This window comes from Leptodactylus fuscus, chromosome 1 (genome assembly GCF_031893055.1).
Source record: "Leptodactylus fuscus isolate aLepFus1 chromosome 1, aLepFus1.hap2, whole genome shotgun sequence".
NCBI lineage: Eukaryota > Metazoa > Chordata > Amphibia > Anura > Leptodactylidae > Leptodactylus > Leptodactylus fuscus.
The window spans coordinates 142326478-142353146 of record NC_134265.1 but is presented as its reverse complement, the minus strand read 5'-3'; the positions used below and the strand labels follow the sequence as shown (position 1 = coordinate 142353146).

Genomic DNA, 26669 nt, shown 5'->3' with positions numbered 1-26669 from the left:
ATCCCGCCCAGGACAACATCTGCAAGGAGTTTTTATGTTCTCCCCATGTTTGCGTGGGTTTCCTCCAGGTACTCCGGTTTCCTCCCACACATCAAAAGACATACTGATAGGGATTTTAGATTGTGAGCCCTATATGGGACAGTGACTGTCAATGTCTGTAAAGCGCTGCGGAATATGATGGCGCTATATAAGTAAGCATAATAAATAAATAAATACATTTTATTTGCCTTTACAGCACCTGCCTGGTACTGGGTGCTAAATTTAGGTTTACAGTCCACCAATATCCCCAAGTGTTTGTCAGTGACAGTTTTGCCAATTGTAGAATGTATTCATTCCATTTGCGTTCTTAGTGTACATGTTGACCACAGTTCATTTAGCATTATAAACATTACGTTCTCAATAATTAGAATTGAATCTGGGACTTTCCATGACTTTATGAATTAGAGTTGTACACTTAGATAATGTGTAGCCAATGTGAAGCAGTGCAGAGTGAAGCACATCTGCCTGTTGTCCCCATCTTCAAGTGTTATCTGCAAGTACGTCACAACACTAACCCATATTTAGCAATAACATGGAAATGCTCTAGCCCTTCTCCCTTTTAACTAAGAAATTGTTTCCATTATATAGTGCCACGGTATTGTGTTCTATAAATTCAAGATGTATTTTTTATTTTTGTCTCTGGTTTTAATTGTAATAGCAGGAAATGTAGATTTAAGAGATTATATTTGAACAAAGGGGCAGAAATCTCATCTTTCATTTTTCAAGGACTTTGGGGAAAAAAGATTACTTTAATTGAGTGCAGAGTATATGGCTATAGCTGTCATGTTTTCATATGATCAACTAGCCGACATCATGTCATTACATTTCCAAAAGACATCAATGGGATCATTATTATTCATTACGATTGGCATTTTGGCAGCTATCCTTCAGTTTAACTCAGGATACTTTTTTAGTTGTTTATATGTAATTACCACTGTTTCACCTTCTTTCTAGCCCTGGAAAGATGTGATGAAGAAAATTTTACATTTTCTGTAGTTTTGAATTAAATTTCAACCCGGGCTATTTGGGTTCTAAGATTGATGGCCTATTGCTAGCCATCAATATTAGCTCTGCGGTGGTCCAACACCTGCGAAACCCACAGATCACTGGTACCAAGACAGCACAGGAGAGTCTTGCTCACTCACCATAAAAACTGTAGCAGCATGTATAGATTACTGAAGTGCTGTTCTATTGAACTCTATGGGGCAGCGCTGCAGTACCTACACTCAATCCTACAGTACCAATCCTTAGGATAGGCCATCAATATCAGATCTGAGGGTCTAACACTTGGGATAGGCCATCATTCTTAGAAACCAGATAACCCCTTTAATGCTCTTATTCTTCTTTTGAATATTATTCTACTTGCTGATAAATTGTAATCAGTATATTAGGAAATTACATTAATAGTAATATCCTAATACATCCCTAACAATCAGAAGTCTATATCTGCAGCATTATTGTCTCTGATTGTCTCTATGAACAGTTATCGGGGGAAGAGTCCAAAGAACATCAGGATCTAAAAGCTCTGCTGCGGTGGCGTTGTCTTAATCATGAGCTCAGCAATTCGCAAGAGGATCTACAAATACTAAGGTATAAAATTTAAATTTATCTCTTTGCTTAGTTTTCTTGGTTGTCTTAAAAGTCCCTTGTATGTTATACTAAATGTACTGAGTTGGATATATAGAGAGTATTGGCTAAACATACAACTTCTGTACACTATTCCTATTGAAATCCTATAAATGCCATAGAGAAGGACTTCAGACAAAAAAAATTATACAGCAATGTGCTATGTATATTGACAGGCTTGAGGGGTGCTGCATGACACAGAAAGTGAAATAGAATCTTTTGGCCCTGCTAACATATCTGTGGGCAGTAACCTTTTTTTCACAAAGAAGATGGACATGTGGATGGTTTAATAAAACAAACCCCACATTGTTTAGGGGCACACTGCCCATCAAATGATATATGACATTTAGCATTTTGTATTTGGTGACGTTTATGGCAGTATACACTGAACTAGACCACACTATTCAATTCAAAGACATCCAGTAAAAAAAAGCATACAGAGCTTTATTAGTCTTTGGTTTTTGCATGGGTAAGTATGGTGTGATGGAAGAAAAACTTTACACATGCGTGTATATATTATCAGTGGATTGTATTTTTTTGTGTGTGTATATGTGGTATTTGGGACCAGCCAGGAGTATGTCTTTCTGTGGTCGCAAGATCTCCATTTTTATCATCTAGTTCTTGTTTTGAAGCTGAACTTTTGGGGGACTTCCATTTTCCTGGTACCTTAGGGTCTCTGCAAATGCAACATGGCACCTGAAAACTATTCCAGCAAAATCTTACCTCCCAAAACCAAATAGTGTTCTTTCCATTCTGAGCCCCACTATGTACTTATACTGCAGTTTATGATGGCATATGGGATAGTCCCATGTTTAAGAAAAAATGTGTAACAATCTGCGGTGTGTTTTTTTTCCCCTTAACCTCTGGGACTAAATGGTGGTTTATTGGGGAAAAAAAGAGGATGTGTCCCCAAGGGATTAAAAGTTATAATCCTATACAGAGTGGGAACTCCTTGTCTTGTGCTTTAACGCAGAATTGGCAGTATCCTCCTGATGGATACCACAGTGTGAAAAGAGGTCTAGTCTTTGCTGTAGTTTCTTGTGTGTCACGTGGAGAGTAGAGATGAGCGAGTACTGTTCGGATCAGCCGATCCGAACAGCACGCACGCATTGAAATGAATGGAAGCACCTGGTACTTCCGCTTTGATGCCGGCCGGCCGCTTAACCCCCCCGCGTGCCGGCTACGTCCATTCAATTCAATGCGTGCGTGCTGTTCGGATCGGCTGATCCGAACAGTACTCGCTCATCTCTAGTGGAGAGTCATAAGCAAATTGTATATAACTTTGGGAAACAAAATGTCTGTTGCTCAGTACCACCTATGTGGCAGCTGTTCAGCTATTGTTATTCTTCACTGATGCTTGTACAAGTCACCCTTAGTATGATATAAGATATGGAGGAAGCGAGTCTATATTTACAGGTGATGCTGTCCTGGACATGGCAGTTGAATAAACACAATAATTAGCAGTTGTGCCGCACAGGAACCCATGTTTTTCTACAGCTCATACTAGGATTACTGTAAAATACTCTAAAATGGGGAGGGGGAGCTATTGCTGTTATTGTCATTTCCTATAGCAATCTACAAAGCTATAAACCAAGGCTGCTCAGCGTACAACCCAGGGTGCAGTTCTGTGCAGCTCTTGCCCATCAAGGCACAGACATGCATCGGTTTTTGAATCAATTTGAATCAATGAATATGTGTGTTCTACTGAAAAGTCATAAATGAGAGGAAATGATTATGAAACACACTAAAAATTAACTTTTAATAATGCTCTTTAAAAGCCGACCACAACTGAATTTATAAAAGAAAGCTCGAAGGCTACAAAAAGGTCTAATACCCTAACCAGAAAGAGTAGGGACATACCAAGGTGTTTCACTGTGCAGAGGTCAACCCCAATCCCAGAACAAATAAAACGCCCAGGTATATATTCATTAGTCGACCTACTAATTAATATTAAACAGTGAACAACCTATTCCATGTCTCAGATATTAAGCGTGTAGATTTTCACCATAAGCTTCAGCCAACTCACACTTGGCAGTTTATAACCACCACGCCACACACATACCACCTCCAGAACTGGCTAGTGGGTCAGTAAAAGACCGAACCCAAGAAGTGCTGACTAGCGATCTAGCTACATTATTTGGGAGAAAGTAATGTAAGCTCTTAAGTGCTGACTAGGTTGCTAACTGAAGAGCTTACATTACATTCTCCCAAATAATGTAGCTAGATCACTAGTCAGCACTTCTCGGGTTCGGTCTTTTACTGACCCACTAGCCAGTTCTGGAGGTGGTATGTGTGTGGAGTGTTGGTTATAAACTTCCAAATATAATTTGGCTGAACCTTATGGTGAGGCTGATGAAGGTTGCTGACCACTGCTCTACACGCTTAATATCTGAGACATAAGAATAGGTCGTTCACTGTGTATTATTAATTAGTAGGTCGACCAATGATTATATACCCTGGCGTTTTTTTGCTCTGGGGTTGGGGTTGACCTCTGCACAGTGAAACACCTTGGTATGTCCCTACTCTTTCTGGTTAGGGTATTAGACTTTTTAGAGCCTTTGAGCTTTCTTTTATAAATTCATTTGTGGTCGACTTTTAAAGAGTATCATTAAAACTTAATTTTTAGTGTGTTTCATAATCATTCCTTCTTTCTTATGCATCTCTGTTTTCCAATGTAAAAGGCAGCATTATTTAAGGACAGCCACATTTTGGATATTTTACAGAAATACACACACACACACACACACACACACACATATATATATATATATACACACACACACATATATAATAATTTAATAATTTCTGGATCTTTTCCTGGAACACCCATATGTTAGCAGATCCCCATTCTTCTGTTTCATACTCCAAAGAGAAGGAGATGAGGTAGAGAGGTAACCATGCATGCTGTTTATATATGCCGTGTCTCTAGTTTATGGGAGTTATGATTTGCATGGCTGTTTATTTATTCTCCAGATAGGAAGACCCAAAAGTGGAACCATCTTGAATACATTTGTGTATGGCATATAGTGCTGTAAATGGTTTAGTTTCCTTCATATGCAGTTTCTGTTATTATATGTTCTTCAATGAAGAGAAGTTCAGCGTGCTGTGTTTCAAGTACTTGGGTCAAAACGAAAAAATCATCTTCAGATCCCTGTTTCCTAAACAAAAGTCCTTCGTTTGAAGTCTTCATTGTTGCCTCATTTTGTAACCGCAGACAGAGGGAAACAAGAATATAGAACTGGCAGCCTAAAGAAAATCAATGGGATGTAGAAAACTAGATCCCAGACATTCTTAGAAAAAAACAGATGCTATCTAACTCTGCTTTCTGGGCAAAACGAGACAAGAGAAGTGCCAGAGACCCAGGAACATAGACCCAACCTTCTACCCCGATACCCAAAACAAGATTTTAATTCAGGGAGTAGATGAAGGAAAGGGAACACACCTCCCAAGCATAGAGATTAATTCCGGAATGCCGCCTTCGCCTTTGTTCTGTTCAGTAACCACTAACATACCCTGTCAGAGACACAGAGGCCAGGAAAACATGCCTGCAGGCCAGTTTCCCCTCTCAGGTTACTCACTCTTTGGATTAGCAAGGAAGAAATACATATTGTTCCGTAAACCGCACCCTGCCCTTGCTGTCTTTCTGTCTCTATTCTGCCACGAGACAGTCGGACTTAGGGGACTGAATCCCACTGAGAAACAAGTGTAGCATGTTAAAATGGTCAGTGGTATGCTGCTTATGCCAGTGGTAAGATTCAGTAATGAATAGGGCAGGTCAGGCACAGGCAATGTCATGCTGGTGTGTGATCTGTATGCACAGGCTTGATAGTTGAGAGTCACAAAGGGAAAAAGCTTATCACTTGCTAACATACAACACTGACTAATAGCTGCCCATTGTCTTCAGTATAAGAACCAAAGAATAACAGTCACAACTCCAAGACATGTCACTTATCTGGACATAGATTTCCTTGTTTTCCTTCTTTTGAGAGCATTTGTGGCTGAACTAGATTTTTAACCCATTATGGGTAAACAAGCCAATGTATCCTTTCTGAATTTTATCCGTTCCTAAGCTCTGTATCCCCCATCCCCCTGCTTGTCTGTGTTTTTTATTGTCCTGTCAAGATAACTGGTAATTTTCACAAGAAGTTATTGGGGGATTTCTCCCAGAAAATCCTGGGAGTGGTTGTCGACAGGAAGTCTGCCAACAATAAATTCTGCACTGCCTGAGGCTCAAGCTGTTTGTGAGACTTGTATTTTACAGCTCTTGATTTCCTGATAATGCCGTGAAGAAATACAAGCTCATGTGAGACAAAGCTGACACAGTTCTGGCATTAAGAAAAAAAACCCCAACAATGGTGTATTGATGGCTGTAATAGTTGTGTGATCTGTGCTATAAAAATACAACTTAGCAGATATACGTCCTACTGCCAGATTATTTCACAAAGGGATATCTAAGGTCACTATAACACGTATAAAAGAGAAAAAATGATCAGTAGTTAATCTCTTCTACTAGCTAACTGAAAAGATGATGACAAATCGGCATAATAATAATACATTTTATTTATATAGTGAGCCAACATATTCTGCAGCATTTTCAAAATCATAGGATTAAAGTACAGACAAAATGAGACATTACAGAGTAATAAGAATCCACACAAAGCAATTGAGGCCCCTGCTCGCAAGAGCTTGCAATCTTTTCCCATAAAATGTATACTGTATTCAGGTAAAACCAGTGGTGGAACACGTGTCTTGTGGGCCCGGGTACAGACTTTCGTCCGGAGCCTTCCCCCAGCAGTGTCACTCCACGCACACAGTATTACATGCCCAGCAGTGCCCCCCCCCCCCACAGTATTATATGCCCAGCAGTGTTCTCCCCTACCCACAGTTATTATATTCCCAACAGTGCCCCTTCCTCCCACAGTATTATATGCCCAGCAGTGCTCCCCCCTTCCCACAGTATTATATGCTCCCATCAGCCCCCCTCTGCTCTGGTGCTATCTCTGTGATTAGTCCTCAGCGGCGATGTGGGGGCGCACTGATGTCATTATGCTGTTGTGCCCCATGTGACCTCTGGGGCCTAATCACAGGCCACAGTCACGAGACGAAAAAGAGCACTGGAGAATGCTTATTTTAAGTCACCTCCCCTTGGCTAGTATGTCTAGCAGCCAGGAACCAGGCTTTCCCTGACCGCTGTCATAGGTGTACGGGGCCCGGCCATCTCCAGGTGGCTGCGGGCCCAGTACCTTGCCAGGCCCGGTTGCTGTCGCACTCCTTGCAACCACGATTGGTACGCTCCTGGGTAAAACACTGTGTTGCTACTGAGAAATTCTAAATGAGTTACCTCTTAGTGAAATGGTATAGTCTGCTACAACGTTGCTTTTCCTTTGATGTTTTGCTGTTTATATAAGCATGTTAAAGGGGTTCTCCAATTTGTACAATATTATGTTTGATTGCAATTATCATTTGCCATGCTGGAATATTCCTTTTTTAAAAAGTTTTTATTTTGCAGATTCAAAACTAAAATATAAATTAAAAGATTAAAATTAATAAATAAAAAAGCAGTACACATCATAAAGAACCTAAATATTAAAAAAAGGACAATGTAATAAGATAGGATATAACGGAACTGAAATAGGAGCACCCTGAATCAACACACACCAACCATTCACAGTCCTCAGACCCCCCACCACACCAGGATAATACCAATTAGGTAGCGGTCTCCCTCATCTCCAACACACCCAAATCTTTCCAAGTTTGTGAGAAAACTTCCTAGTAAGATAGAGCAACATGTATAGCGGACCATGTCACACTGGATCTTTCAGTGATCAACTTTAATTTTTGGGTAAACATGGCTGATATAGGGTCATTCCTTGATGCACCAGCACTGGGGATGTTGAGCATTACATAATTCTCATTAAAGTCATTGAATTGTCTTTATAATACAGGACAGGAAAATGGGAGACAAAAGTCTCAGTCCCAGACATAGATCTCTCTGATTAGAGGAATAGATTTTCTAAACTGGACAAACCTTTGAAGCGGTTATTCCGCCATGACAACTTATCACTAATCCACAGGAAAGGTTATAAGTGTCTCATTGTTGAGACTTTCACTTATCATAAGAATGGGGATACATGCTCCCATTTGACAGAAATGATGGTCCCTCATGTGTGCTGTCACTCCAGCCTATCGAACTAAGAATATAATAATAATAAATAATATAATACATTTTATTTATATAGCGCCAACATATTCCACAGCTCTGTACAATTTGTAGGGTTAAAATATATACAGAACAATACATTACAAAGAAAGTCATTTCACACAATGGGACTGAGGGCCCTGCTCGCAGGAGCTTACAATCTATGAGGTAGAGGGGGGTGACGCAAGAGGTAGCAGGGGCGGCATTGGTTATACAGTGGTCAGACAATTTTGTAATAGAGGTTACTGTCAAGAAAGATAACTAAGCACTGTAATTGGCTTTCTCCATCAGTCCCATAGAGATTGAATGGAGTGGCAGCTGGCATATTCACTTCTTTCATAGAATTGGTGGGGGTGCCAACATTAAATGCCATAGTAATCATATACTTATTAGTCCATTCCATGGATTGATAAATTTTATTGGGACAGCACCTTTAAGTGCCACACTTACTCACCCTTAGGGTGCATGCACACTACGTAACGCCGGGCGTGTATGAGAGCCGTACACGCCGTCATTACAGCAGACTGCCGAACACTTCCCATTCACTTCAATGGGAGCGCTCGTAACAGCGGCGTTTACGAGCGCTCCCATTGAAGTGAATGGGAAGTGTTCGGCAGCCCTGCTGTAACGCCGGCGTGTACGGCTCTCATACACGCCCGGCGTTACGTAGTGTGCATGCACCCTTAGAGGGGTTTTCTGGGAATTTTAAACTGATGACCTATCCTTTGGATTCGAAACCCAGGAACTCCATTGATCAGCTGTTTGAAGTGGTGCTTACTGAACGCCGTTTTTGCTTATCAGGTCATTTGATGTCACATTCATGATGTGCCATATGGCTGATCGCAGCTCAAGTGAATGGGCTGAGCTGTGATACCAACTGCAGCTGATACACAAATGTACATGCGCCCTGCTTGGTTTTTATGGAAGAGGCTGCAGCATTTAGCTGTGTGCTGAAGCCTCTTCAAACAGTTTCTCAACTGAGACCTTGGTGTGCGACCCATGCCTGCCTTTAATTAATGATATCCTAAGGAAAAGTTATCAGCTATGTTGCCTGGAAAACTAAAGTATCCAAAACAGAGAAGCAGGTGGCAATAGACATTATATTACAAAATATGGTGAATGATCATTTTGACTTGATGTTATAGTTAATTCATTTAACAGTTACTTAAAGGGTTTCTCCAGGTTCTAGTAAATAAAGATAAACTGTAATAATAATAATAAACATATAAATTTTAGGGGACACACGGTGGCTCAGTGGTTAGCACTGCAGCCTTGCAGCGCTGGAGTCCTGACGTTCAAATCCCGCCAAGGGCATAAAACCATCTGCAAGGAGTTTGTATGTTCTCCCCGTGATTGCATGGATTTCCATCCCATATTCCAAAGACATACTGATAGGGAAAAAATATACATTGTGAGCTCTATGTGGGGCTCACAAGCTACATAAAAAAAAAAAAGATATACATTTTAATAAATGCTTTGAATGGTTTCATAAACCAATTTCTTCTTTTATAGATGGCAGTTAGATAGTCGCCTCTGGCCTGCTCCCAGAATCCTTAGAACACGGCTGTTATTGTTGGGGGTAGCTATGCCTTTGCAGAAATTAGCCCCAGCTGTCTTGCAATGGGGTTGTTTATAGATGTTCGGTGAAACCACAACATTCTCCAAATTATCTAGAGCCCATTTACAATAAATTACTCCACTGTTGCCTAGAAACTGTACTTCGCATTTTTGATTCTGGGTATAAAAACATATAGGGTGTCTCAAAAATAAGGAAACACCTATATAAAATGTAACAAAAGTTGTGGAGGAAGTGTAAAACCTGAATGCCTCCATCTTGGAGTCAACCACACTTTCTCAAAAGGAATGGTAGGTGTGTGACATATAAATCTGGTTGAGAATGTCCTCTCAAAAACACTGGTGTTCCTCATGTCAATATAATTTTATTTTCCACTTTATATGATGTTTGTAGACTTTGATCATTTATTTTCCTTTCACTTGGTCCCTGGAATGTTCTTTTAATCTGTACTCTGACCTACCATCTATCTGTTACATCCCAAATTAAAGGGGTTGGCCACTTTCATACCAATATTGAGAGACAAATGTTATTGTTTGTATGATACCAAATTGTACAATTTTCCATTATACTTTCTGTTTCAATTCCTTACAGTTTTCTAGATCTCTGTTTGGGCGGGTTCACATCTGTGCCCGGTCTCCAGTTTAGCCAATCCAGCTGGTTTCTGTCTTCTGCCCCACAAAACTGGACAGGAGACGGAAACCTGGCAGTCAGCTTTCAAACCCATTCACTTGAATGGATTTGCAGAGATGATGACCCGTGTGCGTTTTCTGCCTGTCCGCAGGGAAACCGTTTTTTTTTTAGCCAGACACAAAATCGGACATGCAGGACTTTGTGTCCGGTTAAAAAAAAACGGTTTCCCAGCAGACAGGCAGAAGACAAACACAGACAGTCACCTCTGCAAACCCATGTGAATGGGTTTGAAAGCTGACCGCCGAGTTTCTGTCTCCTGTCCAGTTTTGCAGGGCAGAAGACAGAAACCGGCTAGATTGGCTAAACCAGAGACCGGGCGCAAATGTGAACCCGCCCTTTGCCATCATTCATTCTGCTTACTTCTAGTAGTTAAAATTCTGACCATGGGCATGTGATTTATGGTCCAGAGTGTCATGTGATAGACACACAGGTGCACAGCTGATTACAGTCACAGCACAGTAATCCAACATTTGCCTGGTACCTGCACCTGTGTGCTCATCACATGACCACGGACTGCATATCACATGACCACGGACTGCATATCACATGACCACGGACTGCATATCACATGACCACGGACTGCATATCACATAACCATGGACAGTAAATCACATAACCATGGACCGTAAATCAGATAACCATGGACTGTAAATCAGATAACCATGGACCGTAAATCACATGACCACGGACTGCATATCACATAACCATGGACCGTAAATCACATAACGATGGACTGTGAATTACATGACCATGGTCAGTTTTATCCACTGGAAGTAAACAGAATAAATGACAGCAAGCAGAGATCTAGAAAACGGTGAGGAATTGGTACAGAAAGTATATTGGAAAATTGTCCAACTTTTTATTATACAAACCAAAATATTTGTCTCTCTATATTGGTCTGAAAGTGGCCAACCCCTTTAAGGAAAAGAAGTGCAAGATCCTCTTTAACAGATATTACTGCCCGGAGGATGTTCAGTGCCTGTACCCAGGGATGTCCTATGCATGATGGAGATGCAGAGACAAAAAGGGCACAATGGTTTGTATCTGATGGAGTTGTCCCTTGATTCAGGAATTTTGGGAGAAGGTTCCTAGATTGTATGGGCTTACTCAGATCCTCTCGCTGTTACCATGATCTGTCTCTAAGCACAAGAAATCCTTTTTTTGCCACTTTCTATCTGTAGCAATAATGGAAATCCCTTCATGCCCCCCATGTTAGCTTTGTGAGAGGAATTCCTTCAGATTATGCAGAATAAAGCGATATTGGCAGAGGAGAACGACCATATTGAATCTTTCCTGTCACTTTGGCACTCATGGCAAGAGTTCGTAAAAACTCCTGACCTTTCTTGACTTGTAGGTTAGGGTGTGGGCATCAATGTGCAATTTGGTAGGAGTCTGGTGAAAGTTCAGTAAAGAGAAGTTCCGAAAAACACATTCTGTAGACCTTATAGACATGTTATCAGGAAGCTCACAAAGAGTTGAATAATGCACTGGTCTAGATGATCTCTGTGATGTGAGGGATTTAACTGATTCATGACAAGTGTTGCACCTTCTCATGGATTTGGCACACTCTCTGCTAGGTCATACGCCTAGACAAAGAAAGTGGCAGAAATAATATTGAATGTGGCGCTGCTGATGGCCTTGCCTAGCCATTTTGAGAAAAGTGGGGAGGGCAACGTAAAAACGCCATGTGCAACTATTTTAGTCGAAAGTGTCTTTAGCAGTCTGCAAATCATCAGCTTATGTAACAAAAAAAGTGTAGATTCTTAGCAAATTTTCTCCATTTTAAATTTTATTTTATTTTTTGAAAAGGGGGGATTTTCTAACAGTGTGATGTGTCATACATCTGCCTTCTTATCTGAAAAGACTGAATTTGAATGGTGATGACCTCCACATTGTTGTCATGGCCTACCAGATAGTGGTGACATGGCCTACCAGATTTCTCCCTCTCCCTACAACTTGTGTCTAAAAATGAATCACCTACACGCTGTAGTTTGATTGTTAAAAAATGGCGTTATGGAATGATTTTACAATGCAAAAGATGTTGGACTGGATTTATAATGTATTTTATTATTTATTTTCAAAGGGGTAAGGTATCTCATTAGGGAGAGAAGGTACAGGGACTTAATACAGCATGGATGCTCCCCTAAGATCTCTGGGTAAGCAATATGCAAAGAAGACCTCATTGTTGAAAAAGAGGAACTTGCTCCTAGCGCTACCTTTTGGAATGTAGCTCCCTATAGAATAATGCATGGTTTTCAAACAAATGAAATACTCTCTTTCCTCTTGAAGGAGTTACTCTGGCTTGGCCATTATTGCCAGATTATGCCTTTAGGTTTCTTTGAAAATCATGCATGCATTTACATATTCCTTACCCATTATAAAGTTAAGAAGAACATCAGATCTGAGACCAAAATGGCTAATTAAGACCAACTGGGTTCCTGGAATGTTTTACGATTTTTTTTTCACATGTCAGAAATCATAGAAGTGTCAGGTAGAGCGCAAGATTGTCTGGATTGGACAGGTTGTCAGTGTTCTGTATACTGTGTACAGCCTAAAACATGCACCTCACAAGGTTGAATCTAGCTATTTAAACTTTTTAAGACATTTTGTTATCTATTGCCTTCTTATCAGCTTCCTTGAGTAGAGATGAAAAGAGTCTTTCATTCTGTCAGGCTTTGTATCATGAGCTTTTAAATCACTACCTGTACTTGGAGATGTAATGCAATACCTGTACCCTATGCTTTAGGCTTTGTCGTGTTTTGGGAGCCATACTGTTTAAATTTCCACATATGCCTTTTGCACATCAAAACAAAATGTAGAACAATTTTCTTTACATGTGCAAATTAAAATGGTAAATCCTGTTTGATATTGCTATGTTATATTACTAGATGCTAAATGTTTATTGACCAGAGTTATAGGATTTTATGAGTAGTCCAGTTTGTGGTTTACCAAATAAACAAATAATCTGTAAACTTCTGAGTTTTTCATTTTAATTTTTTATTTTTTTTTTAAAGGGATCCTATCACTCAGACACAATTTTTTTCTAGGTGCCACGTCGGAATAGCCTTAAGATAGGCTATTCGTCTCCTACCTTTCGATGTCTTCTCCACGCCGCCTTTCGCCTACAATCCTGTTTTTTCTTGGTATGCAAATTAGCTCTCTTGCAGCACTGGGGGCGGGCCCGAGTGCTCAAACAGCACTGGGGGCGTCCCCAATGCTGCGAGAGAACTCTCTCCAGCGCTGCTTCCATCTTTGTCAGCAGCGTCCTCTTCAGCCTCTTCTTCCGGGGGTGGCTAGTAACTTCTAGGCCTCGGGCCTTGGCCAGAGCAGACTGCAAATGCCCACAGGCCACGAGAAAATGGCCGCTTGCATAGTATTGTAAGCGGCCATTTTCTCGTGGCCTGTAGGCTTGCGCAGTCTGCTCTGCCCGAGGCCTAGAAGTTACAAGCCACTGCTGGAAGAAGAGGCTGAAGAAGATGGAGGTGGCGCTGGAGAGAGTTCTCTCGCAGCATTGGGGACGCCCCCAGTGCTGTGAGAGAGCTCATTTACATACCGAGAAAAAAACGGATTGTAGGCGAACAGCAGCGCGGAGAAGAATAGCCTTTCTTAAAGCTATTCTGAAGTGGAAAAAATTGTGTCTGAATGATAGGATCCCTTTAAACAATATTTAATAATGTCAAATCGTTGGGGTCTGACACCCAGAACTGTTCTAAATAGTTAATACACAACAAATCAAGCAGGAAGCAGACAGCTCCCTTATTTGGGTTGTGGCTGAACTGAGTCACTACAGTTTAGCTCACATTCATCTGACCACTGATCTGCAGTAACCTGATAGAGAACATACCTATCTGTATTCTGCGGTATACTCTGTTCTCTGTAGAGAACAGCTGATAGGTGAGAGTACCAGGCGTTGGACCTCCAACAATCTGATATTGATGATGTCATGCGCAGTTTTAGCCCTAAAGACCTCCTTAAACTAAAGCCCCACATTGCTGAAAAGCAGCTTTTTTTCTGTTGGAGTGTTTGTTTTTTAAGGCAAAACCAGGAGTGGATTGAGTAGAAGGGAGAAGTATAAGAGCCTCCCATATATTTCCCATTACTGTTGTAGCCACTCTTGGCTTTGGATCTAAAAACAGCAGCAAAATCTGCAACAAAAAAGCTGCTTTTATGCAAAGTGGTAACTTTTAAGTTAGTTTTAATTTTTGTATATATTATGCATAATATATTGGACAATGTACAAACTGAGAGCCTTCTGTTTATTATGTCAACTTTTGTCACACTGTTAGACCACAGGGAGAATCTACTGGTGAAGTCAGTGAATCTGGAGCTTCCATGGTACGACATGGCTTAAATGCAGACAAAACATTCATGCAAGTGCATTACTTAAAGGTTGGTAATTACAGGTTTAACTCTAATTTACTGATTTGTGTAAATCTTATAGATATTCTGTATTCAAATTGCATACAGACCTTTGGTGTGGCAAATTATTTACATTTCCGAAAGGGCTAGTAAATATAATTATATAACTGAATAAGTGACTCTAACAAAAATGTAGGATATGACAGATCTGTTAGGACACTTTTTGTACAAGTTATGGGTTTTAAATTTTTAGAGATGAGATGCATTTATTCTCATTGCCATATTTGGAGGAGGGAAGACTGTATTTTCTTAATATGGGGTCTGCCTTATAACGGTTTATAAAGGACAGAGGCCCATCACCTGTAGAGGAAGGCTTTATAAATCTTCCTCTACAGTTGGTGGGCCTCTGTCCTTTTTCAACTTTATCAATTATGCTACTTTGTAATTATAATAGTTGATGCAACAACAAATATTCCTTTAAAGGGATTCTACCACTAAAGCAACATTTTTTTCTAATTATCACGTTGGAATAGCCTTAAGAAAGGCTATTCGTCTCTTACCTTTAGACGTGGTCTCCGCGGCGCCGTTCCTTAGAAATACTGGTTTTAACTGGTATGCAAATTACTTCTCCGCAGCAATGAGGGCAGGCCCCAGCGCTCAAACGGAGATGTTGCTTTAATGGTAGAATCCCTTTAAGGAATCTATAGTTTCAGATCCTTTAGGCTGCCAGCTGCCCCCCAAACTTACAACTTTGCTGGCACAGCTAGGGAGAAGGTAGGGATGGGAAGCAGCCAGTCCTAAGTCCTGCCTCCAAACAGACATTGTCACAGTGAGTGTGAGTAAACTGGCACAGCCTGCCACTGAACTCATTGATTGTAGAAGCAGTAAGGGATGGGAATTGGAGGAGGCTAATCTTTCTTCTTGTTCTGCTGGTAATTGCAGCCAAGGAAAGTGCAGCCATTGGTGCCAACCCCTCAGGGACTCTACGATCTGCCACTTAAAGGGATTGTTTTTTTAATTATGCTGGGGGAGGTGAAAAAAAAGCTGATTATCCCCCTATCTACAAAATAGGGGGTAATTTACAAATCAGTAAATGAGTGAAATAAATTGTTTTTCCCTTTTCATTTTCAGGGTTATTTTTTACTACGATATCTTGCAAATACCATAGGTGCAGATTGTTACTTTTCTTTTCTGAGGGAATTTGTGAATAGATGTCATGGACAATTAATACTTTCTCAGGTAATCTTTTCAAAGTCACATCATTTTTATTGTAGAAATACAACATAATTTACTTCATCCAGCAATCAAGGTGTATGGATAAGTAGAAAAGTCTAGCTGTAAACACAGGAAAGAAGGAAGGAATGAGTAAGAAATGGTTCATTTAATGGAACACTAAACACAGAATATCACCCCAAAATGTTATCCCAGCTTTTTCTCTGCCTTCCTCTTGGTTTTAATTTCTTTCATAATACAGTTAGAACTAGGAAATACTACTGTATACATAGAACTCCCTCATTCTCCGAGCACCTAAGCCATACCTCCCTCCTCCTGCTCACAGTATTTAGACTAGCTATAAGACAAGCAGGCTATAACAAAAGCCTCCTTTCTGTTCTTCAACAGGATATTAACCCCTACGTGCACCAGGATGTACATATACGTCCTGGTGCACGTGATTAAGTATGGCGGCTGCTCTGAAGCAGATCGGCCTCACAAGTTGCCGGGTATGTGCTATTTTATACAGCAGGGACCTGGCAGCATTGATCAGAGAAAACTCCCAGAAAATTATTGCAATTACACGTTATACACATGTATATGTCCTTTGTGTGTTGGAAAAAAAGATAAAAATGACATAAAATTACTAGCACCCAGTTCCAGAAGCAGCAAAACATCTTTGCCCCTCCACCATATTTGGCTGTTGGTACTGTGGTCTTTTCTTCGTAGGTCCCATTCCGTTTTCTGTGAACAGTAGAATAATGTGTTTTACCAAAAAGCTCTATCTTGGTTTCATCTGTCCACAAGACGTCCCAGAAGGATTTTGGCTTTCTCATGTACATGTTGGCAAACTGCAGTTAAGCTTTTTATGTGTCTGTGTCAGCTGTGGGTTCTTCCTGGGTCACCTGCCATAGCATTTCATTTTATTCAAATATTGATGGATAGTTCAGGCTTACACTGATGCCTCCTGAGCCTGCAGGATAGCTTGAATTTCTTTGGAACTTGGTTGCGGCTGCTTATCCATCATCCGGACTATCCTGCGTTGCAACCTTTCATCATTTTTTCTCTTTCATCCACATTTAGGGAGATACCTACAGTGCCATGGGTTGTAAACTTCTTAATTATGTTGCACACTGTAGACAAAGGAATGTCAAGATCTCTGAAGATGGATTTGTAACCTGGAGATTGTTGATATTTTTCTATAATTTTGGTTCTCAAGTGATCTGACAGTTATCTTCTCCTTTTTCTGCTCTCCATGCTTAGTATGGCACACACAGACTCACAATGCAAAGATTGAGTCAACTTTTCTCGTTTTTTATCTGCTATCAAGTGTGATTTTTATTTTGCCCACACCTGTTACTTGCCACAGGTGAGTTTGAATGAGCATCACATACTTGAAACAAAATTAATTACAAACAAATTTTGAAAAGGTGCCAACAATTTTGCCCAGCCAATTTTTGGAGATTTGTGTCCAATTTGCCTTTTTTTCTCTTTTTTTATTTTTATTTTTGTGTTATTCTTATATAGACAAAGGAAACAAGCATGCGTATATCAAAATGTGTAATTGAGAGAATTTTCTGGGAGAAATTATATTATGTGTAAAAATTTAAGGGTTTCCAACACTTAAAGCCATAACTGTATTTGTTGTCCTAGATATTGTTTGACGTGGCTCTTCTGTATTTTGTAAACTACCATTCTGTTAATGCGGTCTGAACATGCAGAGTGCCATATATTCACATTCTAATCATGTTATCCAAAAATGCCTCTCTACCTCAATTATCTTTTTTGTTTGTTTGTTTGTTTGTACACTTGTATCTGCTATCTTTTATATCTTCCAATACCAGTTTACTGTTCTATAGAACTGCTTGTGTGATACAATGATATTTTTATTCTTTTTTTTTTTTGTATATGATTATGGTAGCAGTTGAAGTGAACAATCTAGTATAGATGCTAAAGGGAGTCTGACAGCACCAAAAGTGTTATGAAACCAACCCTATTGCCTTATAATGAGCTGTGTACACAGTGCTATAGTTTGTTTGTAAAATGGCCACTTGAGTTTGGTGAAAAATTGCTTTTCATTCCTGTGCATCAGGGACGTGTTCTGAGGTGGTTCAGCATTGCAGTAAGATCTTCCTCTCACTTAATACCCAGAAAAAAGTCTGATTATATAACACTGTATTTTAAGAGTTTAGTCTTCTACCCATGGCAGGTATATCAGGCACAGCCACTGTATAAATATATGGCACTATGCTTGGCGAGTAGTGAAGAGGTCGCAGCTGTCACTTGCAGCCTCCTCAAACAGCTGATATGCAGGGTCTTGGATGTTGGATCCCCAATGATCAGATATTGATGACGTATCCTAAGTTTAAGCCATCTATTATTAAAGGGGTTGGCCACCCTTAAGCTGGAAAAATCAAAGTGCCCCAGACAATTCAGAAAGATGGTTATAGGACAAATGTGCTATAAAAATGATTTTTATCTTACCTGTTCCTCATTAGAATTAGATTTTGCGGTGTAAGCTCAGCCAGCTTGTGTGGGCGGGACAATCAACAAACTGAAAGTAAAGCTCCTGCCTGCATTCCATTGGTGGAGCTGAGGTCACATGACAGCTCTGCATCTTTCCACACATAGGACGTTATCACACAGCTTTATTCACTTCAGCTCCTCCACAGACAGTGACAGAAACACTGAAAATGGTCAGATGCCTCCAATCTAAACACTAGATAATGTTTATTACCCATCTGAAGCTATATGTATACATTCAAACATATACTGTGTAATGTATACAGAATAATATATATATATATATATATATATATATATATATATATATATATATATATATATATAGCTGTACTAGCATCTGCCTGCAACTTCGTCTGCGGGTTGTCGTTGGTGCTGAGCCACTTCTATTTAGCCAAGTTGTGTTGGTTACAATCCGCCATGCACCCTCACCTCCCTTGGCCCTCGTCGGGCCGCGCGGCATATCTACCACCTGCTTCTGCCTTCCCCCCTGTCACCCGCGCATCTGCCCCTTCCTGTCCCTGCGCCTATGGCCCTGCTCCCTACTGTCGCGTGCCTCTGGCCCCCAACCTCTCATCCTGGGGCACCCCCTTCACAGGCGCCATTTCCCTCAGTGGCCCCACCCCTATCTCACGGATCCCTGGGCTCCCTGCCCGCGTCCCAACCCCCCCTCCCGTGGCCCCCGCACCTTCCTCCCGCGGGCCCATGGCCCCCCCTCTCAAGGCACCCCCCGCCCAATCCACCCTGTGTGGCACTCCCCCCCCTCCACTAAGTCTCCTTGCGTTCGCTTCCGCAACCAGTGCCCCTTGCCCCCCCCCCCCACCCAACAGCCCACCCAACCCGACCCCCCCTCTCCCGTGGCCAAACTCCAGATAGTATAATGTCATAGCGGCCCCTCCACACAGTATACCGTCATAAAGTGGCCCTTCCACACAGTTTAATGTACCATAGCGACCCCTCAACATGGTATAATGTTCCATAGCAGTCCCTCCACACAGTATGATGTTCCATAGTGAACACTGTAGACAGTAAAATGTTCCGTTATGGCCTCCCCATACAGCATAATGTTCCATAGTGGCCTCTGCACACAATATAATGGCCATAGTGGCGCTTCCACACAGTATAATGTCAGATATTTGGAGTACACCACCCATGAACTTTTCAGACCCCAGAGTATAATAATTGGAGGCCATGGGAATGTGACAAAAATATAAAACAGTGCTAATTACCTCTCCTGGATTCCAGCAGACGATGGTTATGCCGGTATAATTATGCATTTTGACGTCGGCCTGACCCACGTAAAATTATTAAAGAGTTCTGAAGACATACAGGATTCCAGAGGGATCATTATATTTACGAGCATAATAATAGAAGTTTCAGTTTGAACGTCTTTGGTCCAAACAGAACCACCAGGCAAATCTTATAAAATGCATCTCATGGGGTTTCCAAACATATTCTCATGCTGTGGGCTCATGACCTTACTCACTGATCCCCACTCCTACTTCTGCCCGCCTCTGCTTCCCCTTGTTCCCTTCGGGGCCCTGTGTGTCCCATATCATGTTGCTGTCAGCACATGATATGAAGCTCACAGGGCCCCATGGAGGGAACAAGAGGAAGTAGAGGTGGCTGTGAAGAGGAACGGGTATCGGAAAGTAAATAGGGCCAGTTACCTGCTGGGTTACTCCAGCAGGTGATGGCCTATTACAAAAACAAACAAACCAAAAAAAACACAGAGGCCCACGGAGAACCCTAAGGGTATGTTCACATGGCGGAAAAGGTGCAGCACTGGCATTCCGTCGCGGCATCCTGATTAGGCCCGAATGAATAGGAGCGTCAGTGCTGTAAATGCAGACAATTATAGCACATGCATGTAGATTGCAAGGACACACAGCTGCAAAAAATGCGATTGTGTGCCTGGGCCCATAAAAATGCATGTGTCCTTACTGTGACAAGACATTGAACCCAATTTCCCACTAGCTATAACACTGATGGGGGGTGGGGAGCACTTGCGTATTCTCTCTCATAAACTGTAAATCTGGGTTGTCCGCTGATATTCGCTCGCACAGCTTATACGTTCCCTTCCTGACACAGCCAGTTGTGTTCTAATGATTAGGCGATTTTTGGGTTTTTTGTCTTCACATTGTATAAGCTAAATTTTTGTTTGTTTCCTGGCAATGTCGCCATATATGTTTGCGATATGAGGTGTACTTTTCAATGCCACCATTTTGGGGTGCCTGTAACTTATTTTCTAAATTTTTAATTTCTGACATTGCGTTTTAGCATTTATTTTTTTCCCCGTGCTGCATACAACATAAGTAACATGTGACCTTTATTCTGCGGGTCGGTATAATTACGGCGATACCTCATTTATATTCTTTTTCCATTCGCTGCTAATTGTACAGAATAAAATTCAATTCAGGGAAAAAATCTATTATTTTTGCATCGCCATCTTCTGAAAGGCATAACATTTTTATTTTTCTGTTTAAAAAAAGAGCTGTTGAAGGGCATTTTGGTTTTCATCTGACAATTATAACCTGATTAGGTGGTGAATAATCATTATTTTATGTGTTTTTTCTACGTTTTTTTAATGTCGTTTAGCGTGCAGGTTAAATAATGTTTTATTTTTATTGTTCGGGTTTTTAGGGACGTGGTGATACCAAGTATGTATTTAAAAAAAAAAAAATCTTTATTTTTCATAATAAAACATTTTATATGGGAAAATTGGATTTTTGGGACTTTTATTATTTTTTTTTAACATATTTTTTTTATATTTTTAAGTTTTTGGGGTTTTTTTACTTTTTTTTTTTTTTTTTTTTTTTTAAATTTTCTGTCCCCATGGGTGTTTGAAGCAGTGATCTTTTGATCACTGCTTCAGTACATACCGTATTTTTCGGACTATAAGACGCACGGGACCATAAGACGCACTAAGGTTTTAGAGGAGGAAAATAGGGAAAAAAAATTTGAAGCAAAAAAATTTGTAAAAAATTTAATAACATAATAATATAATATTTCACCAATGTAAATAGAATCGGGGGGGGGGGGGGGGGGGGGGGTTGGACACAGGGATACCAAATGTGTATGTGTTTCAACAGTAATGTTTTTGTTTTATATGTAATCTAGGGATATGGGGGTGTTTTGAACATGCATGTGTGTGTATATATATATATATATATATATATATATATATATATATATATATATATATATATATATATATATATATATATATATATATGGCATTCAGGGTCTAAACTAATGTGGTGGATCCCAGAAGAAATACTGTAGACTCAAATGTGGTCAACTCTAATTTCAGATCTCACTGAGTGAGATCTCACTCAGTGAAATCTGAAATTAGAGTTGACCACATTTGAGTCTACAGTATTTCTTCTGGGATCCACCACATTAGTTTAGACCCTGAATGCCATATATATATATATATATATATATATATATATATATATATATATATATATATATTCAGTGAGATCTCACTCAGTGAGATCTCACTCAGTGAAGCTATGCAAGAAGAGAAAAAGGGGCGGGCCAGACGGGTGAAGGAGGCGTGGTTTTGTAAGCAAACTTGAAAACACACCTCCTTCACCCATCTGGCCCGCCCCTCTTTCCCTGCCTGTGTGGCTTCATTGCAGGAGCTAGATCTGAGAGGCAGTGATGGAGGGGCGGGACAGAGGAGGGAAGGAGGCGTGGTTTTCGCGGCATGCTTGAAACCACGCCTCCTTCACCCATCTGGCCCGCCCCTCCTTCCCTGCCTCTCATATCTCACTCCGGCAATAAAGCAACACAGGAGGGAAGGAGGGGCGGGCCAGACAACGCTGCTCTTCTTTTGCTTCGCAGAGACCGGACAGGGACAGGACACAGCAGTATACGCTACAATACACATGTATTCAGGATCGGACTGGGGTGCCTAGGGCCCACCAGTGGGATTATTTCCAGGGGCCCACCCTACTGCCATATGTAATATCGCCCGTCCAGTTTTTGCCATTATACACGTTTAAAGTGCATTTTCACGCACAATACAGTGTGCAAAACAGCTATGGCTACACTACTTCTTTTATGCAACCAAAGATCGCGGTGTCCCTTTGGGACTCTTTCACATTAGTGAATGGAGTCGCATTGGGTCCCTCAGGTTGCAATGTGACTCCATTCACTAACATGAGTGAAAGAATCACAGGGCGACACATCTTTGGTTGTATGACAGAAGTTATAGTGTAGCCATAGCCTTATGCTAGGTTCACAACAGCGGCAAGCTCTCCGTCATACAGGTCCACAATGGGACCAGAATGACGGAGAGGTGGACTATCAAAATGGCGGTTACACACAGACAGTGGCAGACCTCATTAACATAATGAAGTCCGCCAGGTGTCAGCCATTTTCAGGCATTGTCAGGCAGATAAGGGTATGTTCACACATCAGTATGCCATCCGTCCGTTTGAATTCAGTTTGACACTTCAAAACGGACTGATGCACATACTGATTGTATACTGAGACCTTTTTATGCTGATAGCAAACGCTCTCCGTCCCCTAGAGGACAGATAAGGGGATTACAAGTAGCAATTGGAAACAGAGTAGAGATCAGTATGTGTATCAGTCCGTTTTGAAGTGTCAAACTGAATTCAAACGGACGGATGGCATACTGATGTGTGAACATATCCTAAGTCCTCAGCGGTTTCTGAAACTTGGATATTGTTATGCTGGAGCTCTAGAAAAGGGCACCAGCATAACAATAGAGTGGGACATTATCTATGGGGTGGGTGGACTACAACTCTCAACAGTTCCAGGGCATCTGGAGCTGCTGGGAGTTGTAGTAATTGAAAGATTTGGGGGCATCTCTCGATTGTCCACCTCAGACAGCGGGGGGATTGGGGGTGCTAGCAGTACCATTACAATAAATCACAACATTACAATAAATACAAGGCAGTAATAGACGTCTTCCCACATTTCCCGTCTCTTCCCTTTGGACCGCCATGACCACTTCTTCCAGCTGTGACTTGACTCTGTAAAGTTTGAAACACAAGACATCTTTGACTCCTCACTTCTCCATGCAACCAAGCCCTATATATATATATATATATATATATATATATATATATATTATATTATATATACAGCCCCTGCAGCCTATATAATACCCCACAGTGGCACAATAGACTGTGGGGCATAATAGAGGTTGCAGGGGGGCCACTGTAGGGCATAATAGAGGTTACAGGGGCCACAGTGGACCCTTCAAGCTCTATTATGCGCCACAGTTGCACACCCATGAACTATTATTATACTCGGGGGTCTTTTCAGACCCTGAGTATAATAATCGTAGCCCCAGGGGAGGTGAGAGAACATAATAAACACTGTTACACACCTCGCTGGGATCCGATTTTACTCCTAGCAGGCTTTGGGCCTATATGGTAATGTGTCAGACGTCACGTGGTCTGGGATATTACCATATAGGCCCAAAGCCTGTGCTAGCAGTAACATATAGGCCCAAAGCCTGTGCTAGCAGTACCATACAGGCCCAAAGCCTGTGCTCGCAGTAACAGGTTATTACTACTACCACAGGCTTCGGGCCTATATGTTACTGCTAGAACAGGCTTCGGGCCTATATGGTAATATTCCAGCTAGGAGTAACACCGGATCCCGGAGAGGTGAGTAACACTGTTTATTATGTTCTCTCACCTCCCCTGGGGCTCCGATTATTATACTCAGGGGTCTGAAAAGACCCCCGAGTATAATATCAGCGGCAGTGGGTCACGGCCTGGCCCAGGCCTATTCACTACCGCCCACCGCGGCCTAAAGTACAAGGGGAAGCGGGGGCGGCAGTGAACAGGTCCAGGTTGGTAATAGGCCGCTGCCTGCTGGTGGATACTCCAGCAGGCAGCGGCCTATTATAAACCAAAAAAAACTGTTATTATACTTACCGACCAACCGCGCGCTGCTGCTCCCGCTGCTGCCGCATCCTCTTCTGTCAGACGTCTCTGTATCAGCGTAGGCGGCGTGATGACGCCGCCTATGCTGATACGTAGATGCCTGAACAAGCGCAAGGAGAGCGGTTGCTCTCCTTGCGCTGGTTCTTAGGATTAGGGGAGGCGCCCTAAGCGCTTCCCCTAATCCTCCTCTGACATGGGCAGGGGCCCGATTAAAATGTCAGGGGCCCGATCGGGTCCCTAACCACCCGATCCACCCCATTGATGATCGGGCCCCTGCCTATGCTAAAATGATTAGCAATATAGTCGGGGCCCGGGGGCCCACCGGGGGATCCCCCGGTGCTCCGGCAGGCCAGTCCGACCCTGCATGTATTGCAGTGTATAGGAGGCTGTCAGCCCGTGCACACACATGGGCTGGCAGCCTCCATTCCTGGCAGGATCGACCAGGTACGTGTAGGGACACATGGATACATAGAGAACCCCCCCCGAGATGCCCATAATATAAGGAAACCCCTGAGATGTCGGCATCTCAGGGGTTAACACATATCATAAGAGCAGCGCAGGCGCGCACACAGTCACGTGACATGGTCAGACTGTGTCACATGTCCCTCCATGTCACGCGCACGGTGGTCAAGGCAGGCATGTCAGGGAGCCGGCAGAGCCATGTTAGTGGGGGCGTGGCTTTAAAAATAAAGAGACAGAAGCAAAAATGCTAATGAATGTCTATGAGTAAGTTTATTATTTATGTTTGTGCTACACATTGCAGACTTTTACCTATATAGTGGCCAACCCCTTTAAGCTTGAAAAACCCCATTTTGGAGGCAACGTTTCCCTCAGGCACTGCACCTGCAGCCTCTGCATTCCTCCAATTACACCGACTGTCGCTTTCCACTTCCACTTTCTTTTTTTAAATTACTTGATATTTCTTAAATATTAAAAACAGCCCGGCTTTGTATCTTATAGTTACTGTACTGAAAAATCTTGATATGCTCTTAGTTAAATAAAGCAATACATATTAGTCAGTTTCAAGAATTGTTGAAGTACAAAAAACTGATTTGACTGAGAGTTTCTATTTTTATTCTATCTTAAAGCACTTGTTATGTTGCCAAGGGGTTAACAATAATACCAGGTCCAAATGTTTCTGTTTATAGGATTTGGCCTGGAAAGTAAGAGACTTTCTTCATTTTTTTGCCTTGGCTCAGTAAGAAAGGCTTGGGACACGTGATTACCTGGCAGCACTCTTCATTTTCCAACATTTAAAATAGTTTAAAAAAATCAAACTTTGTGAGAATAGATGCAGGAGCGAGCTAGTGTGCATAGCAGCTACCTCTATCTCCAGCTTTTCCCTGGCTTTGCATTTTATTGTGAAGGCAGGGCAAGGGCTTTGACTTTAATAAGTTGGCAGGAAGAATCCTGATATTTTAAGACACTGAGTCTTTCAAGTCTCCTACACCCTGTTAAAACATCTTACTGAAGTGTAGATGACAGTCTTATTATGTTATTCCGCATTTTTACAAAACTACTGAAGCTAAAGACGCCTGGACAAACATAATCTTACTAAATAAGCACAACCAAAGATGCCTCATCTAGGTCTTGGCTGTGGTGTAAAATTATCCTCAATGTATATCATCAATATGGTGTAACGTTTATCGTTTCTTTTTTAGTGGATAGAAAGTCAATAGTAGATCCAAAATAGCTCAAGCCACTGCTACAGGGACCAAAGCACGAATGACCTTGAGCTACTGAATTAATTATCATTACAGTTGTAGAATTTCACAGGAGGTAACCCAAAAAAGTTTATGGTAGTGAGAACACAATTGCTGCACACTACTGATTTGAAGGGGTTGTCCGGGATAAAAAGACATTTTTACTTTAAACTAAACACTTCCCCCCCAACCATCTACTTTATAAATCACTTTTATTATTCAAAAGTGAATATTTACCATGATCGCTGCGGCACATCTTTATAGTATCCTGTGACTCTTCATCTCGCCGCTTCCGGAGACAGGGGTCACATACTATATCCTCCCTCTCTCTCCTCCAGTCCCCAGCCCCCCCTCCCATCCCTTCCTGTCCCTTCACTTCCTGTTCCTTCACTTCCCGTCCCCTCTCCTTACTACACTCCTCCTGTCCCCAGCCCTAGTCTCCAGTCTCCTCACTTCCCTCCCCTCACTACATCAGACCCGGCATACCTACCTTTACTTCCTGCCATCTCCTGTCAGGTCGTCATTAGTGACACACACACAGCGAGCTATTGCACTTGCGTGAGCCTCCTGGCGCCATCAGAAAGAAGTGAAATGGGATGGCTAGCAAGGGAAAAAAGGAGGGGGAGTGTGTGAGAAAAGGAAGTAAGGCATCCTGTAACTTGTAGGAAACACAGAAGAGGAAGTAATGGATATAAACAAATGCAGAGGATGCAATAAGCTCACTGAGAACCCCCGAAATCACTCAAAACACTGCTAAAGGTATTTGGTGGCATTTATTAACCCACTAATAGCATTAACAGACATTT

General features: G+C 41.6%; 1 protein-coding gene across 1 annotated transcript in view; it reads left to right on the top strand.

Moving 5' to 3' along the window:
* The window catches only part of AOPEP (aminopeptidase O (putative)), a 321287-nt gene that overhangs the window by 128937 nt on the left and 165681 nt on the right, over positions 1-26669 (top strand). The window contains exons 7-9 of the mRNA XM_075277719.1: positions 1523-1629; positions 14417-14519; positions 15621-15728. Coding sequence (XP_075133820.1) covers positions 1523-1629; positions 14417-14519; positions 15621-15728 — 318 coding nt within the window. The remainder of the gene's footprint in view (positions 1-1522; positions 1630-14416; positions 14520-15620; positions 15729-26669) is intronic.